This window comes from Canis aureus, chromosome 34 (assembly GCF_053574225.1).
Source record: "Canis aureus isolate CA01 chromosome 34, VMU_Caureus_v.1.0, whole genome shotgun sequence".
NCBI classification, from domain to species: Eukaryota; Metazoa; Chordata; class Mammalia; order Carnivora; family Canidae; genus Canis; species Canis aureus.
In genome coordinates this window covers 1,958,880-1,974,007 of record NC_135644.1, presented here as the reverse complement: position 1 = coordinate 1,974,007, position 15,128 = coordinate 1,958,880, and the positions used below count along the sequence as shown (strand labels likewise).

Genomic DNA, 15,128 nt, shown 5'->3' with positions numbered 1-15,128 from the left:
AAAGGGGTTGGGAACACGGGTTAAACTAAGGACAAGGATCCTGTATCCTAAATGACCTCCAGAAGCCCTGCCTTCTCTTACCCTGTTAGTTCAGTGATTTCCTTTAAGAACAGTTCTCCCCTGCTGGAGTTGGGATGGTTGTGGTCGGAAGAGTTGTGATGGGCGTGGAGAGGTTCGTTCGGGTGGTAGCCCTTCCTCTCCTGCCTTGTGTAGCCAGGTTCTCTCGCTCTTTAAACCCAATCACTTATTCCTTCCTGCTCCATTAAGTTGTTAAGTTCCTGTCACCAAATCAGTCTGCAGAATTGCTGTACTTTTCACTAAATCAAAAAATATTTACTTTGGCATTTTTTAAATAAAATTAATATGGGGTGTTATTATGGGGAGATAAAATTACAATCTGTTAATAATTGTTAAATAGGGCCCCTTTATGGATTGGCCCACGTATCTTAAAGAGATGCAGTAGAAGATCGGATTTAATTCTTTGTTGGAGTGCTTTCAGTTTTATTACAAACTCAAAAAAACCCGATTTTGGAACAAATTTTTTTTTTTTTTTTAATTTGAACATGGAATTTAGATTTCACTGATTGGACATTGTTTTAATGAACATTACTATTTCTTCCTCCCCCTGCAGCTCCTAGCTGGGCTTCGTTTCAGTGTGCACCAGCAATCAGAGATGGATACTTCCGTGAAATTCGACTTACAAATCCAAAGGTTTGAAAACGACTTTTCTTGGCTTGTAGTAACTATTGAGGAAATACTGTTTGTTCATAAATATACAATGTAATATAATCTGAATGTTATGGAAGAGAATAGGCTAAAATTTTGGTATTTGATCATACCATTTTTTATTATTTATTTATTTATTTATTTATTTATTTTTAAAAATATTTATTTATTCATGAAAGACACAGGTAGAGAGAGAGGCAGAGGGAGAAGCAGGCTCCATGCAGGGAGCCTGACGTGGGACTCGATCCCGGGTCTCCAGGACCACGCCCTGGGCTGAAGGTGGTGCCAAACCGCTGAGCCACTCGGGCTGCCCCATGATTATACCATTTTTTAAAATAAAACAATATTCATTGTTCTGTATAAATATTAACGTAGTAAATGCTTAAAATATGGAAAATCTAGAAACATACAGAAAGTAATAATTACCCATACTCTTGTGAACATTTTGTTGTTTATTATATCCATTTCTTTTACAGAATAAAATTCTTTTTTTACCTGAACACATCTCTGTATGTTTAACCATTTCCTTATTGGTGGACATTTAAGTTGCCCCTAATTTTTTTTTTTAAGACTTTATTTTGAGAGAGGGAGCGAGCAGATGAGCAGGAGGGGGTCAGAGAGAGAGGAAGAGAGAGAGACTGTCAAGCAGACAATGTGCTCAGCACAGAGCCCAACGTGGGGCTTGACCTCGTGACCATGAGATCATGACCTGAGGTGAAATCGAGTCGGACGCTTAAGCCACCGACCCACCCAGGCGCCCCTGCCTCTAATTTTTTTTTTTTCAAACTGTGATGAATATCCTTGTAGAAAATATGTTTTTCATTATACTGTTTTTAGAATCAGCATTTCTATCATAAGAAAAATTTGTTAGTTTCATGCTTGTAAAACAAAAGTAAAGAAGTAAAATTTGGTCATCTTCTTGGAATGAAGTGCTAATGAAAGTTATTTCAGAAAGTTTTTCCTTTGTCGCTTTTAATTCGTTCATTTTTAGTTTCTCTGCACTTGCCTCTGTATGTCTTTGATGATGAGGATGAGCGTGCTCCGTTCAGGCCTAAATATGTATTTCTCTTTTTCAGCTCCAATCTCTTTGACAAAGTAAGCCCAGTTGTGTCTTACAAAGTTGACCTCGCTGTCTTAGCTGCTGTTGAGATAAGAGGGTCAGTATGATTATGACTTGAGTGTCTCATTCTTGGGAGTTTTAAACTGCTTTAAAATGCAATTACTTTTTAAAAGCAGCTACTAGGCCCAGTCACTTGTTTTTGGGGAGTATCCCTTCGAGTTTCACGGTAGTTTTGCTAGGGCTATAGCTTCTGTGGAAAGAAGCTCGTAGCTGCATTCCAGAGCCCCCAGATCTTTACTTGGTAACCCTCTGGAAATGAACCAGACGTGGCAACGGCAGGCACAAAATAAGTGTGTTGATTTCTTATGCAAATTCATTTACCCCTTCACCGTGGCATGAGATTCAATAAAGAGTAGTTTGCGTGTAGGTGTATGTGCCTGTTCATGTATACAGGTGGCTTTTTCTTTTTCTTTTAAATTATATATATATATATATTAATAGTTTTGATTTTATTTATTTAGTTACAGGTACTTTTGAAAATGAACTGACCATATCATTTTGGTATTCATGGTCGATTTTCTTTGGTCATTGTTTAGAGTCTCCAGTCCTGATCATATCTTTCTTCCAATTCCAAACTGGGAGCATAAGGAGAACCCTGAGACTGAAGAAGATGTTGGGCCAGTTGTTCAGCACATCTATGAGGTTTGCAGTTGTTAGCTTAACCGATGCACGGTAGAGAGCCTCTAAAGGGGAGAACAGCAAGGCGACTTATAAAAAAACAAGTCTGATCAATGATTATGAAAACTCTGCATAGTTTCAAGACGTATCAGAGATGTCTTTGAATTTTTTCCCTATTCAAAAGTTCCTTTTTTTTTTTTTTTTTGACGAGTAGCTTCAAGTGGTTAAAGAATGCACTTTATACGAATTGTTGCCTTAAAACCACTGAGTTCTACTTGCATAAAAGCAATAGGCCATCGTTGAGTATTTTCCTAGGGACATTTTGCAGTTCTGACTGAAAATGGAACGTGCCTGTAGCAGATCTTCCCAATTTTCTGCCTCTGCCATCTTTCACTGAAAACTTTTCATATTTCCCTCCTGTTCACATTTTCATCCTGACACATGTATGGCCCTACACTAGAGACAGATGTTGAGTTTGAGCTCCTTTGCCTAGTAATGATCATGTTGTAATGTCAGAGTAACTATGGAAACTGCCGTTACTCACATCCTCTTGCTGGTGATTCCTAACGTTGATGTAGGAGGAGGATTATGGAATAGATTTTTGCTCAGAGTATTTACATTTTCTTTTCCCCCCTAGCTGAGAAACAACGGCCCAAGTTCATTCAGCAAGGCAATGCTAAATCTTCAGTGGCCTTACAAATATAACAATAACACTTTGTTATACATCCTTCAATATGATATTGATGGGCCAATGAACTGCACTTCGGATATGGAGATCAACCCTTTGAGAATTAAGGTGAGGTGCTCCACAGCAACTCTTTATTATGATGATATTTCTTTCTTTTCTTTCTAAATCTATGAGAGAAATGCATGAAGTTAAAACAATTAAGATACAAATCCACTCTACGAAATTATTTTACTTCCTAACCCACTACACTAAGGATTAAATCGTTTGTTTGTATGACGACTGAGGATTAATTCTTCACCCCGCAAAGTCCTACTGAAGCATGTATTTATGGGGTGACCCGGTTTGACGTTGGTTCTGTTGCATTGTGGCTTATCCACCTACGACGTTGTGTCAGGCGTGTTTGGTTGTTGAAATTTTTGTCCCGGGTTAAAGATCTAACATTTTACTTAACCTGGCTCTTTTGACTTCCGCGACGTAGAAAAATGTCATTTTGTGGAATTTTGTACTTTTGGACCTAAGTCCTCTCCATCCTAGCGCATGTATTTGGATAAGAAGCTATTGCCCAATGTGGGGTAAGGAAAGTTAAGAAAACAGAACAAAAAGTGTATAGTCCTGACTGACACTCGTCACAGCTGTGCACCGCGAGATTTCAGGCTGTTTCCCTGTGTTTTATCAGATTCCTCTCTGGCTGTGCGAGGGAGAAAGTCATGGCTAGGCAGACGTGACCCTTTTCCACATATTAAGGACTCGAATCTTTATTCTCTGTGCTTACTTTCCACCATGAATTAAGTGGTGAATTTGTCACAACACGCTTTCAGTCACCCTGTGTTAATCAGAGATAGCAGTCGATGCCAAAATGCCAAGGCAGGATGTTTTCCGTCACCGTTCCCCACCCGTTTCTCGGTTCCCCAGATCTCAAATTCGCAAACCGAAAAGAATGACACCGTTGCTGGGCAAGGTGACCGGAACCATGTCATCACCAAGCGGGATCTCACCCTCCGTGAAGGAGACGTTCACACTTTGGTAAGCGCCACCTCGACAACAAGCACTTTCAACATTTAAAAATATGTGATTATAGAACCGATGCCAGAGAACATTTCAAAAATAACAACAGCTGTGCCTGGGAGAGCTACATATATTTTTACACTATTTTTCACTCCTCTTACTTTCCTTGCTCTTAGTCAAATTAACACCAGATTTTCTTCAAATGGTCTATCTTTATAGATTGCTGATAAAAATATTTATGTTCCCACTCATTCTCCGGCTGGACTCTAACTGACCTCATCCTAATCCTGGAGGCCTTGGTGCACTCTTGCAAGATAAACCCAGGAGGCCACTACAAAAATATATTACAAGAATAATCAGCATTATGATCAACCTTGGTTGAGGCAGCCTGTGTAAGGACTATAGTTTTATCAAGCGGCTTATCATTTAAGTTTTTGAAATTTGGGATGCCCGGGTGGCTCAGCAGTTGGGCGCCCGCCTTCGGCCCAGGGCGTGATCCTGGAGTCCCGGGATCGAGTCCCACATCGGGGCTCCCTGCATGGAGCCTGCTTTTCCTTCTGCCTGTGTCTCTACCTCTCTCTGTGTGTCTCTTACAGATAAATAAATAAAATCTTTAAAAAAAAAATAAGTTTTTGAAATTTAAGAGATCTGCAACCCAACAGCTGGTGGAGAATCCGGCGTCGTGTTTATGCTCATTAGCAAATACCAGTTACATTCCCGTCACCAGATTCCATAGGGCTTCTTAGTTTCCATCCACCTCAACCCCCAGGGACGTCAGGCACGATTAAGCACATCCTCCTCTGTGGAACACCCCTCATTCTCTTTCTTAAAGACACTATTCTCTTGGTTTTTCACCTCCAACGACCGGCTACTTCTTAATCTCCATTCGCAGACCTTTAATTCTGTAGAGTGTTGCCGGGCTCACATCTCAGGTTTCTTAGCTGCTCCACGAACAGTCCTTCACCGGATCTGTGCTGTCCAATACTAGAGACACCGGACACATTCAAGTGTTCAGGAGCCACCCAGGGCTGGTGGCTGCTACCTGGGGCAGCAGAGCTAGCTCCGTACTCGTGAGTCGTATCCTTGTAGGAAGCTGTAATCAGACGCTGCTGCACTAGAGGACATTTTCCACTCTCCGGGCTGTAAATACTCCCTCTGTGGAGATGGCTTTGATTTATATTTCCAACCTGATCCTATGCATTGAGCTCTGGACTCCATTATCCAGCTGCCTCCTGGAACTCCTCTTAAATATTTAATAGGAGTCTTAACCTTAATCCCAAGAAGGTACCCCTGAGTTTTCCCAGCCCTGCTCCTTCTGCAGTGTTCCCCAGTTTAGCGAATAACCAGTCCCATTCTCTGTCCCAAACCTGGTAACTGTGCTGGACTCCTCTTTCTCCCTTAAACTTCACGTCCTCTATATTAGCAAATTCTGTCGATTTCCACTTTCAGAACATCCTGAATCTGGCCCCTTCTCAGCAGCTGTAGCACTGCTACAGCCTCACCCAGGCCACCTTCCTCTCTCGCTTGTTCCATACCTGCCTTTGTGCCCACTGGTTTATTTGGCACATAGGAGCCACGGTAATCCTTTCAGATAGAGAACGGGTCATGTTGCTCCAGGGCCTTCCCGTCTACGTCACAGGAAACCAGAGCATGCAAAGCCTCGAAGCCCTACAGCATCTAGGCCCTTACAGCTTACTGGCTGCATTTCCTCTCCTTACCCTGCTCCTCATGTTTTGCCCACCTTACTTTTCATTGAATGGACATTCCCAAACGTGCTTCTACATCTAGGCCTCAAAAACTGTCTGTCTGCCTGGAATGTGCTCTTTAGGTGAAATGCTGTTTGTCCGGATATCCCTGTGGCTTATGTCCCCATCTCCTGCCAGTGTCCTTAAATGGCAGATTATGACAGGACTTCCCCTAACCCACCCGTGTGAAATTGAAGTTACTTTTAGCCCTCGCCCCCCTTTTGACCCTCTTCTCTATCCTCCTACAGAACCTACATTTAAAGAACAATTGAGATAAAACTTTTACATAATATAAAATTCACCATTTTAAAGCGTGTGATTGAGTGATTTTTAGTATATTCACAACATTGTGCAACCACCACCATTCTGATTCCAAAACTTTTATTTTATTTTATTTTTTATTTTATTTTATTTATTTTATTTTATTTTTTTATTTATTTTATTTTATTTTATTTTATTATTTTATTTATTTTATTTTATTTTTTTATTTATTTTATTTTATTATTTTATTTTATTTATTTATTTATTTTATTTTATTTATTTTATTTTATTTCTTTTCTTTTATTTATTTTATTTTATTTTATTTTTTTATTTATTTTATTTTCTTATTTTATTTTATTAATTTATTTATTTTAATTTAATTTAATTTAATTTTATTTTATTTTATTTTATTTTATCTATTTTTTATATTATTTTAAAAAGAAATACTGTACCCGTTATGCAGTTGCTGCCCATCCTTCCCTGCCTCCAGTCCCTGGCCACCACCAGTCTGCTTTCTGTCTCTAAGGATTTGTCTGTCCTGGACACTTCATGTAATGAAGTTATACAATACGTGCATGGCTTTCGTGTTTGGCTTCTTTGACTCTGTGCGGTGATTTTTCAGCATCACCGTGTCATAGCACGTCGTAGTACTTCAGTCATTTTTATGGCTGAATAATATTCCATTCTATGGATATGTGATATTTTGTTTGCCTATTTATTGGTTGTCAAACATTTAGATCGTTTCTACTTTCTGTTTATTTTGAATAGTGCCGCTGGGACTCTTCACGTACATGTTTTTATGTGGACATGTTTTCAGTTCTCTTGGGAACAAACCTAGGAGTGCAATTGCCGGGTCATATGGGAACTCTGTTTAACTTTTGAGGAACTGCCAAACTTTTCCAAAGTGGTTGCATCCTTCGACATTCTCAGCCAGCCCTGGATGAGTCTTTCAGTTCCTCCAGGTTCGCCGTCACTTGCTATCGCCTTAAAGAAAATTCTCTTTGTTTTATGGTCATCCTTGTCAGTGTGAAGTGCTGCCTCATCGTAACTTTACTTGTATTTTCAACTAATGGTGTTGAGCATCTTCTGAGTTATAGCTTCTTTTGAGAAATGTCTCTTCAAATTCTCTGCCCAGTTTTATTTTATTTTATTTTATTTTAAAGATTTTTTTATTTATTTACTAGAGATACAGAGAGAGAGAGAGAGGGAGGGAGAAGCAGGCTCCATGCAGGGATCCTGACATGGGACTCAATCCCAGGTCTCCAGGATCACACTCTGGGCTGAAGGCGGCACTAAACCGCTGAGCCACTGGGTCTGCTCTATTTTTTGTTGGTTTATTTAAATGTTATTTATTTATTTGAGAAAGAGAAAGCAGGGAGAAGTGGGAAAGGGAGAAAGAGAGGGAAAGAATCCTAAGCAGACTGCACACTGAGCACTCGGCCCACCTGGGGGTTTGATGCCATGACCCTGAGATCATGACCTGAGCTGAAACCAAGAGTCAGTCACTCAACCAACTGGGCCACCCAAGGGCCCCATTTTTAAATTGGGTTGTTTGCCTTTGTCGTTAATTCCTAAGGAGTTCCTTATATATTCTGGATACTTCCCTTTTCAGAGCTGTTATTGCACATATTTTCTCTCATTCTGTAAGTTGTCTTTTCACTTTCTTGATAGTAAAAAGTTGTCAAACTTGAAGAAGTTCAGATTGTCAAGTCTTTTTTTTTCTTTTGTTGCTTCTACTTTTGCTGTCACAGTTAAGAAACCATTGCCGAACCTGAGATCCTGAAAATTTACACCTAAGTTTTTTGGTTTCCTAAATTTTATATTTTGACTCTTCTATTGATCTATACATGTATCCTTGTTCCAGTACCAAATTGTTTTATTATAGCTTGGCAGTAAGTCTTTAAATTGAGAAGTGGGAGTCCTCCAATATTTTCTTCCTTTTCAAGATTATCTTAGGTGTTTGAGGTTCTTTGCATTTCCATATGAATTTTAGGGTCAGCTTGATCATTTCTACAGAAAAGGTAGTTGGAATTTTGGTAGCAGTTTTGTTGGATCTGTAACAATTTAGGAGTATTGTCTAAACATTAAGTCTTTCAGTTCTTGAACATGAGATATCTTTCTATTTATTTAGGTCTTCTTTGATTTTGTTCAAAAATATTTTGTACTTTTAAGTGTATGCAGGTCTTGCACTTTCTTGTTTAAATTACTTCTTTTTTTTTTAAATTACTTCTATGTATTTACTTGGGATGCTCTTTTAAATAGAATTGTTTTCTTAATTTCATTATCAGAATCTTCATTACTGGTATAAAGTAATATATGTAACTTTATATATATATAAATGTGTAATATATATAGCTTTAAATATAATATGTATAACTTTAAATGTATTTAAATAATCACAAGTTATTTATATATCAATCTTGTATTCTGTACCTTTTCTGTACTTATTAGCTCTACTAGTATTCTTGTGGATTCTTTAGTGTTTTCTGTATATAAGAGCCTGTCATCTGTGAATACAGACAGTTTTAGTTCTTCCTTTCAAACTGGGATACTTTTTATTTATTTATCTTTTTCCCTGCTTAATTGTACTCCCTAGAACCTTCTAAACAATCTGAATTAAAGTGTGATGAGTGGGGCAGCCTGGGTGGCTCAGCAGTTTAGCTCTTGCCTTCGGCCCAGGGCGTGATCCTGGGGTCCCAGGATTGAGTCCCACGTTGGGCTCCCTGCATGGAGCCTGCTTCTCCCTCTGCTTGTGTCTCTGCCTCTCTCTCTCTCTCTGTCTCTCTCTCTCTCCGTCTCTCATGAGTAAATAAATAAAATCTTAAAAAAAAAAAAATAGCGTGATGAGTGGGCACTGTTGTCTTGTTTCTGATCTTAGGGGAAAGCTTTTGTCCTTTCACCATTAAGTATGATCTCCGTCACAGGCTGTTCACAGATGCCCTTCCTTAGGTCAAGAAAGCTTGGCTATTCCTTGTCATTGACTGGAAGTGCCACTTACTAGATAGCACTGACATGTTTAATACGGTTTGACCAACACATACAAGGTGGCTATTATCTCCTATCTTTACCCGCCTGCCTTCAAGTTACTGATAAAAACACAGAGTGTAGCAAAGACCATCAGCATGCCCCTCGATTTCTATAGGTCTGACCTGGATTGGCTATTCAAGATTCATCCTGGTTCTTCTTCCTTTTCGCAGGTATATTGTGATCTGATTTTTCGGTCCTACTGTAGCATCGTGCTCTGGGTTTACCTGAGAATGTCAACCTCTAGAAGAATGTTGACTTCTAGAATCCTAGAATGTTCCAAGAGAATTGACTTCTGGCCACAAAAATAACATCTTTTAATATTATAGATCTTATCCTTATCTAACAAATCACGTTAAAACCAACCCCTTTATTTTGACTTTATTTTTTTAAGTAGGCTCCTTGCCCAGCCTGGAGCCCAACATGGGGCTTGACCTCACAACCCTGAGATCAAGAATCAGGCGCCCTAACCGACTAAGCCACCCAGACGCCCCTAAAAGCAACCGCTTTTCACAGAAAGCGTTCATAGATTCCATGGTTAGCCTATTCATTATTCTTAGAAGGCAAAGGGACCTCTATCAGCTCTTCAGCCTTCCCGTAAAACAACTAAAATGCCTAATTTTCCTGCGTTCAGGAGATGATAGATCTTTTCTTATAAGCAAAAAACTTGTTTCGGCAGGGTTGTGGCATTGCTGAGTGCCTGAAGATCGTCTGCCAGGTTGGACGGCTGGACCGAGGAAAGAGTGCCATCTTGTATGTGAAGTCCCTGCTGTGGACGGAGACCTTTATGAACGTAAGTAGGTAGACGGACAGAGCATTTGCCAGTCTATCCATTTTCTCCAAGACATGAAAAAGGCCTCACATCTAGGAAATCGTTTTACTGTTATTTCCATACAGAAAGAAAACCAGAACCATTCATATTCTCTGAAGTCATCTGCTTCTTTCAATGTCATTGAATTTCCTTATAAGAACCTTCCAATTGAGGATATCTTCAACTCCACATTAGTAAGTCACCGATTTGGGGAAATGGAATAAATACACCCAGTACCATGCCGTAGATATTTTTTAAAAATTTTACTTTAAATAATGACACCTTAACTATTTTGATAATTTAGTACCTACCAGGCCTATAACCTAGTTTAATATCATTTTACTCCCTTGCCCTACAATTAGGAAAGGTAGACCTTTGCTTTAGCATCCCTGTGGAAGAGATTCCAGGGGAGGGAGCTTGGGGAATTTTTCTTCGCAAAGTTTAGAAAGTTGGAAATGAGCTATAATAGGTGAAGGCTAAAGATTTTAAAGATCTATAATTTGAGGATTAAAAAATGGGACAGACACATCGCAGTTGGATTTGATTATCTAAAAATCACCTCAGAGGTACCTTGATGTTCACCTGCCGTTGGGCAGCTGCATGCTGTCGGTACCAAGTGTATCGTCACAAATGACCACATGTAAGAAAAGAAAACGTGAATACCGTTAAAACAAAATGTAATGGGCATTCAGACATTTGCCGGGTAAGTCAGCGACCTGCTTTTAAAACTCAGAACCTCCCCCCACCAGGTTACCACTAACGTCACCTGGGGCATCCAGCCCGCACCCATGCCCGTGCCCGTGTGGGTGATCATTTTAGCGGTGCTGGCGGGATTGCTGTTGCTGGCTGTCCTGGTGTTTGTGATGCACAGGGTAAGTGGCGGGCTTGGGAGGCAGGGGAAGGTGAAGCCGAGGAAGAGGGCGAGGGAGGACGGGAAGGGAGGAGGAACAGAAAAGAAGGGAAGGAGGGGAGGGCGCGGTTTTAATAGTGCGTGATGAGCATCACGTATCTGAAGGAGAAGAGTTGCACACGGTGCACTGACGTTCCCCCGGTGGTCGGACAGGCCCTCGGTGCTTGTAATCTGCTTCAGTAATGTTGGTTTTTCTTCGACTGACAGATGGGCTTTTTTATTTTTTATTTTTTATATTTTATTTTTTTTCAGATGGGCTTTTTTAAACGTGTCCGGCCACCGCAGGAAGAGCAAGAAAGGGAACAGCTTCAACCTCATGAAAATGGCGAAGGAAACTCAGAAACTTAACGGTCATTTTTAAGTCATGCTACGCTCTGACCCGTCAGAGTTTCCGACTTCATCATAGGTTTCAGTTTCCTTTGCGAGGAATAAAAATTCCAAGACTGTACTGCTGACGGTGCCCATTGGTGTTAACCACACAACAAGGGCAATGGGTGTCAACTTTTTTGTCATTACTAAGTTCAAACGTACGTGTAATACACACCACTGACTTGCGTTTTTAGGTATTTAAATAATGAAATTTTAAGCAATAGTCGTTCTTCAATGTACATAAGACAAGGAGCACCTGAGTTACCACTTTCTATAAGATAGGACCTCCTACGATGATTATTTCTGATTTTGTGTGATTTTGTGTGTTGTTGCTTTTGTGGTTTTAAGGCAATCCATATTTGGACCTTAGGAGCCACATCTTTTGTACAGGAGCTTACTGTTAATACACATTACACTACAGTTGAGTTTTTAAGCTACTAACTTTATAACTGCATGAACTTGGATTTTAATATTACCTGTGTCGTAGAACTTTAAAAAAAAAAAAAAAGCATGATCCATCCAGGTTCTTTCCTGTAATAGCAAAGGTATAGTATTTTAATATGAAAGTTGGGTACATGCTATTGTGTTTTTATTTTTGTTTAATCCACTCCATTTCCTTACATTTAAGTTTGTATACGTTTAGGTTCTATTTCAAATCCTTTAAGCCAACCTATACTAAAAATTCTATGATCAAAAATGCCTCTTTTGTGTAATAGTTTTAATTTCCGCTACTCATCATCATGCTTAAAGCCATATGCGTTTGGAAATCATTTCTGAAGTACAGAAATTCCATTGTATTAGTCTGGCTATCTGCAATACAAAAAAAAAATATATATATATATATATATCATTTAAGTTAAAAGACTGTAGTTCTTTGATAGACTTGCTTATTAATCGTACGCTCTTAGAGCAAGAATTTTGAGTCTAGATTAATTTATTTTCTTCCTATATATGTAATCTTCCTTATTATCTCTAAAACTTTACTGAGAATGGGTTAAGATCAATGAAGAATCTTTATAATGTGCAGGAACCTGCACCCGACCTCCAACCCCATGAGAAATGCGTGGAATTGAAATTCTTAAAGTAGCTTGCTGGTTTGCTTCCGGCAATAATAGCATGATGCTCACACGGACATTACCTTAGCTTAGCAAGGGTATCATCTGTAAAACCAGTCTCAGCTACCAAAATAACGTAGAGTAGTGACTTTTATAAGCAATACAAGTTATTGGGAGCCTTTTAAAACTTTTATAGTTTTATTAACATAAATTACTTTTTTAGAATTTTTATATAACAGCTGCACAGGTAGCACATTGTAATTTTATCTGCCTGGAGGGTGATGATTCTTCTAGAGGAATAATGTGATTTAGTCACAGTTCCTCAAGGTCTGGGAACGACTATTAATTATACCTATTTTTGTGCAATTACATCATGTTGTGCTTTAGAAATTGAGAGTTTAATAGGTTTTTAACTGCTGTCCTCGTTAGGCAAGGATAAATATTTCCCTTAAATAATTGAATATTTTTCTATGATTTAAAAATAATTGAAATTTATCGTGCCATGTCTTGTGTTCGAATTCCTCACACAAGGGGCTAAGCTAGAATATATTTGTAAAACAGAGGAACATGAGTTATATACGTTAGAACGTGACAAGACCCTGTATTCAGCTTAGATGAATTTCAAAATTAATAGATTTTGTAGCATAGGTTTTGCTAGTAGCTCAAAAGATCTTAGTCATATGCAATAACTATTATTATTACCAGTAAGTCTAAAGTTTTTTAAGAAAAAATATTTTTATCCTAGGATCTTCACCAAACAGTCACTAAGTTGACGACTTTCACTTTATACCTGTTTCCCCACTGAATGGTAGTCATCCCTGAAAGTAGATGTTGGATAGAAATCCACTCTTCACAAGAAATGTTAGTTTGCTTTTGCACGGTCTGTTCCTCCTGTGGCCTGTAGCTCAAGGTATAATCGTGTGTGGGAGACTGAAGGATATTGGTGTTGGAAGCATGATGTTTTAAGTTCCCTTTTATGAAATGTAGTTTTGAGCAATAGTATTTTCTTTTAAAAAATGAAAACGTGTATCTCTACGGAACTATGGTAGAAGTATGATTTGGAAGCTTACACTTCGAGGAAAATGTTTGGGAAAAAATGTTGGGATTATTTTTACCCCAAAGCAGCATGTGAACGTATTTGGTTAAAAACGTCAAGCAACAGTTCTATGAAAACTTACAATTTTCAAACATTTTTAACATTTTTAAATACTACTGTGTTTGTGATTCATTGAGATTTAAAATGCATTTTGAGTAAAATTTGAATAACCTGATGAGTCTTAAAAAACAGTATTTAAAGCATGTAATATTGGTAAGAAATATTGATACTCTTGTCAATTTCTCACGTAGGCATTTATTCCAGAATTGATAGCTTGAGAGAGGGATACTCTTTCCCTCTTTTCCCCTTTATCTTTCTCTTGTAATGAATCATTATTATAATCGTCATATAGGTCTTCATAATTCCAAAGTGTAAAACAGTTAAAACTTGCGTCCCACAGTCTTACCTGTGTTCTGGAACTACTGCTTCGTAGCGAATTTTCACCAATACTTCATATAAAGTGAAAATGTAAGCATTTGTAGAAGAGACTGCCCTTCTACCGGCTTCCTAAGAGGGCCACGGAAGGTTTGTGACGGTTAGTGATGGCCCCGAGGGAGAGTTAAGTGGCAAAAGTAGAGCATATAAGAGATCAGCTACTTTTTATAAGGCGACCTCCGAGGTGGTTGACGGTCCGGTGTCGCGTGCCAACCTCGGAGAAGAGGAAGGCCTTCTTGAAACCCGGGTACGACCCTCGCTGATCTTAATGTCACTTTGTCTGTACCCTTGGGTGGTCTGTATGTGCGGTTAGTTTGGTCAACAACAAATGTGAAATTCAAAAATTGATTATAGGCTCAAAAAAGGCAAAAATAAATAAATAAATAAATAAATAAATAAATAAATAGATAAATAACCTAATGCTCAGTGTTTTGGAGACCAGCCCTTTTACCTTGTCGGTCGGCTAGCTTGAACAACACACCCCAGGCCTCTACGCTTGTATTTCATTGCGATTTCTGATTTGTAATGAACTTCTTGGGGGAGGCGTCAAGTCCTTGATTTCTGTTGTCATTGTTCTCAAGTGCAATATAACAATATAACCAAACCTCGTGCATTTTCAGAGTCGCTGTTAACGTAGTAAACCTAAACTAAACAGATTCATTAAAATTTTGGTTCGTAGGAAGGAGTGATTCTGCTATGGATGAACGAATGAAGTTACTTACCCCTAAGAGGTGCGTTCTACGCTTTATTCCAGGGCATGAACTATTACCTACTAGTTTTGAAACACTTTTGAAATATCTTGAAGTGGCCTGGAAGCTATATATATATATGGAATTAACTTGCTGCCTAATAACATAGAAAGTGGTTTTCTTTGTTTAGCTTCTCTTATGATCACCCACATTGGGTGAGACCTAAAGCGCGTGTCTTCTAAAACTTGTCATTTGCTGACTTGACTGGAGTTAGTGAAAACCGGTACGGCTTCGTTTCCACTGTGTAGCTTGTGTCTGTTCAATAAACTTGAGCATATGGTGCCACTCTCGTGTGCGGACCTTGTATCTTCCCCCGTGACGTCGTCTTTTTAATCACGCGAGCCCTCAGTAATGCGCCCAGAGGATGCCCTCAAAGAGGTACCTCTGGATGTCTGAGTTCTTGAAATACGAGTGATAGTTATTTGAAAAAAAAGTAATACAAAAAGAGCGAAAGGAAGCTAATGTTAAAATACACCGGTCATAAATCCCAGAATCCTAGACCTGTTAAGATTTAAA

General features: G+C 38.9%; 1 protein-coding gene and 1 long non-coding RNA gene across 3 annotated transcripts in view; one reads left to right on the top strand and one right to left on the bottom strand.

The window, feature by feature from the left end:
- LOC144304656 (uncharacterized) overlaps positions 1-9,437 on the bottom strand; it is a 42,520-nt gene extending 33,083 nt beyond the window's left edge. Inside the window, exon 1 of the long non-coding RNA XR_013371580.1 lies at positions 9,313-9,437. This is a non-coding gene — a long non-coding RNA (uncharacterized LOC144304656). The remainder of the gene's footprint in view (positions 1-9,312) is intronic.
- The window catches only part of ITGAV (integrin subunit alpha V), an 87,612-nt gene extending 72,715 nt beyond the window's left edge, over positions 1-14,897 (top strand). For both annotated transcript variants that reach the window (XM_077883159.1, XM_077883158.1), the window contains exons 22-30: positions 632-711; positions 1,803-1,883; positions 2,383-2,488; positions 3,102-3,260; positions 4,065-4,175; positions 9,867-9,980; positions 10,085-10,192; positions 10,748-10,870; positions 11,161-14,897. In XM_077883159.1, the coding sequence (XP_077739285.1) occupies positions 632-711; positions 1,803-1,883; positions 2,383-2,488; positions 3,102-3,260; positions 4,065-4,175; positions 9,867-9,980; positions 10,085-10,192; positions 10,748-10,870; positions 11,161-11,256 (978 nt within the window). In that variant the 3' untranslated portion in view covers positions 11,257-14,897. The remainder of the gene's footprint in view (positions 1-631; positions 712-1,802; positions 1,884-2,382; positions 2,489-3,101; positions 3,261-4,064; positions 4,176-9,866; positions 9,981-10,084; positions 10,193-10,747; positions 10,871-11,160) is intronic.
- Positions 14,898-15,128: the final 231 nt, after the last annotated feature.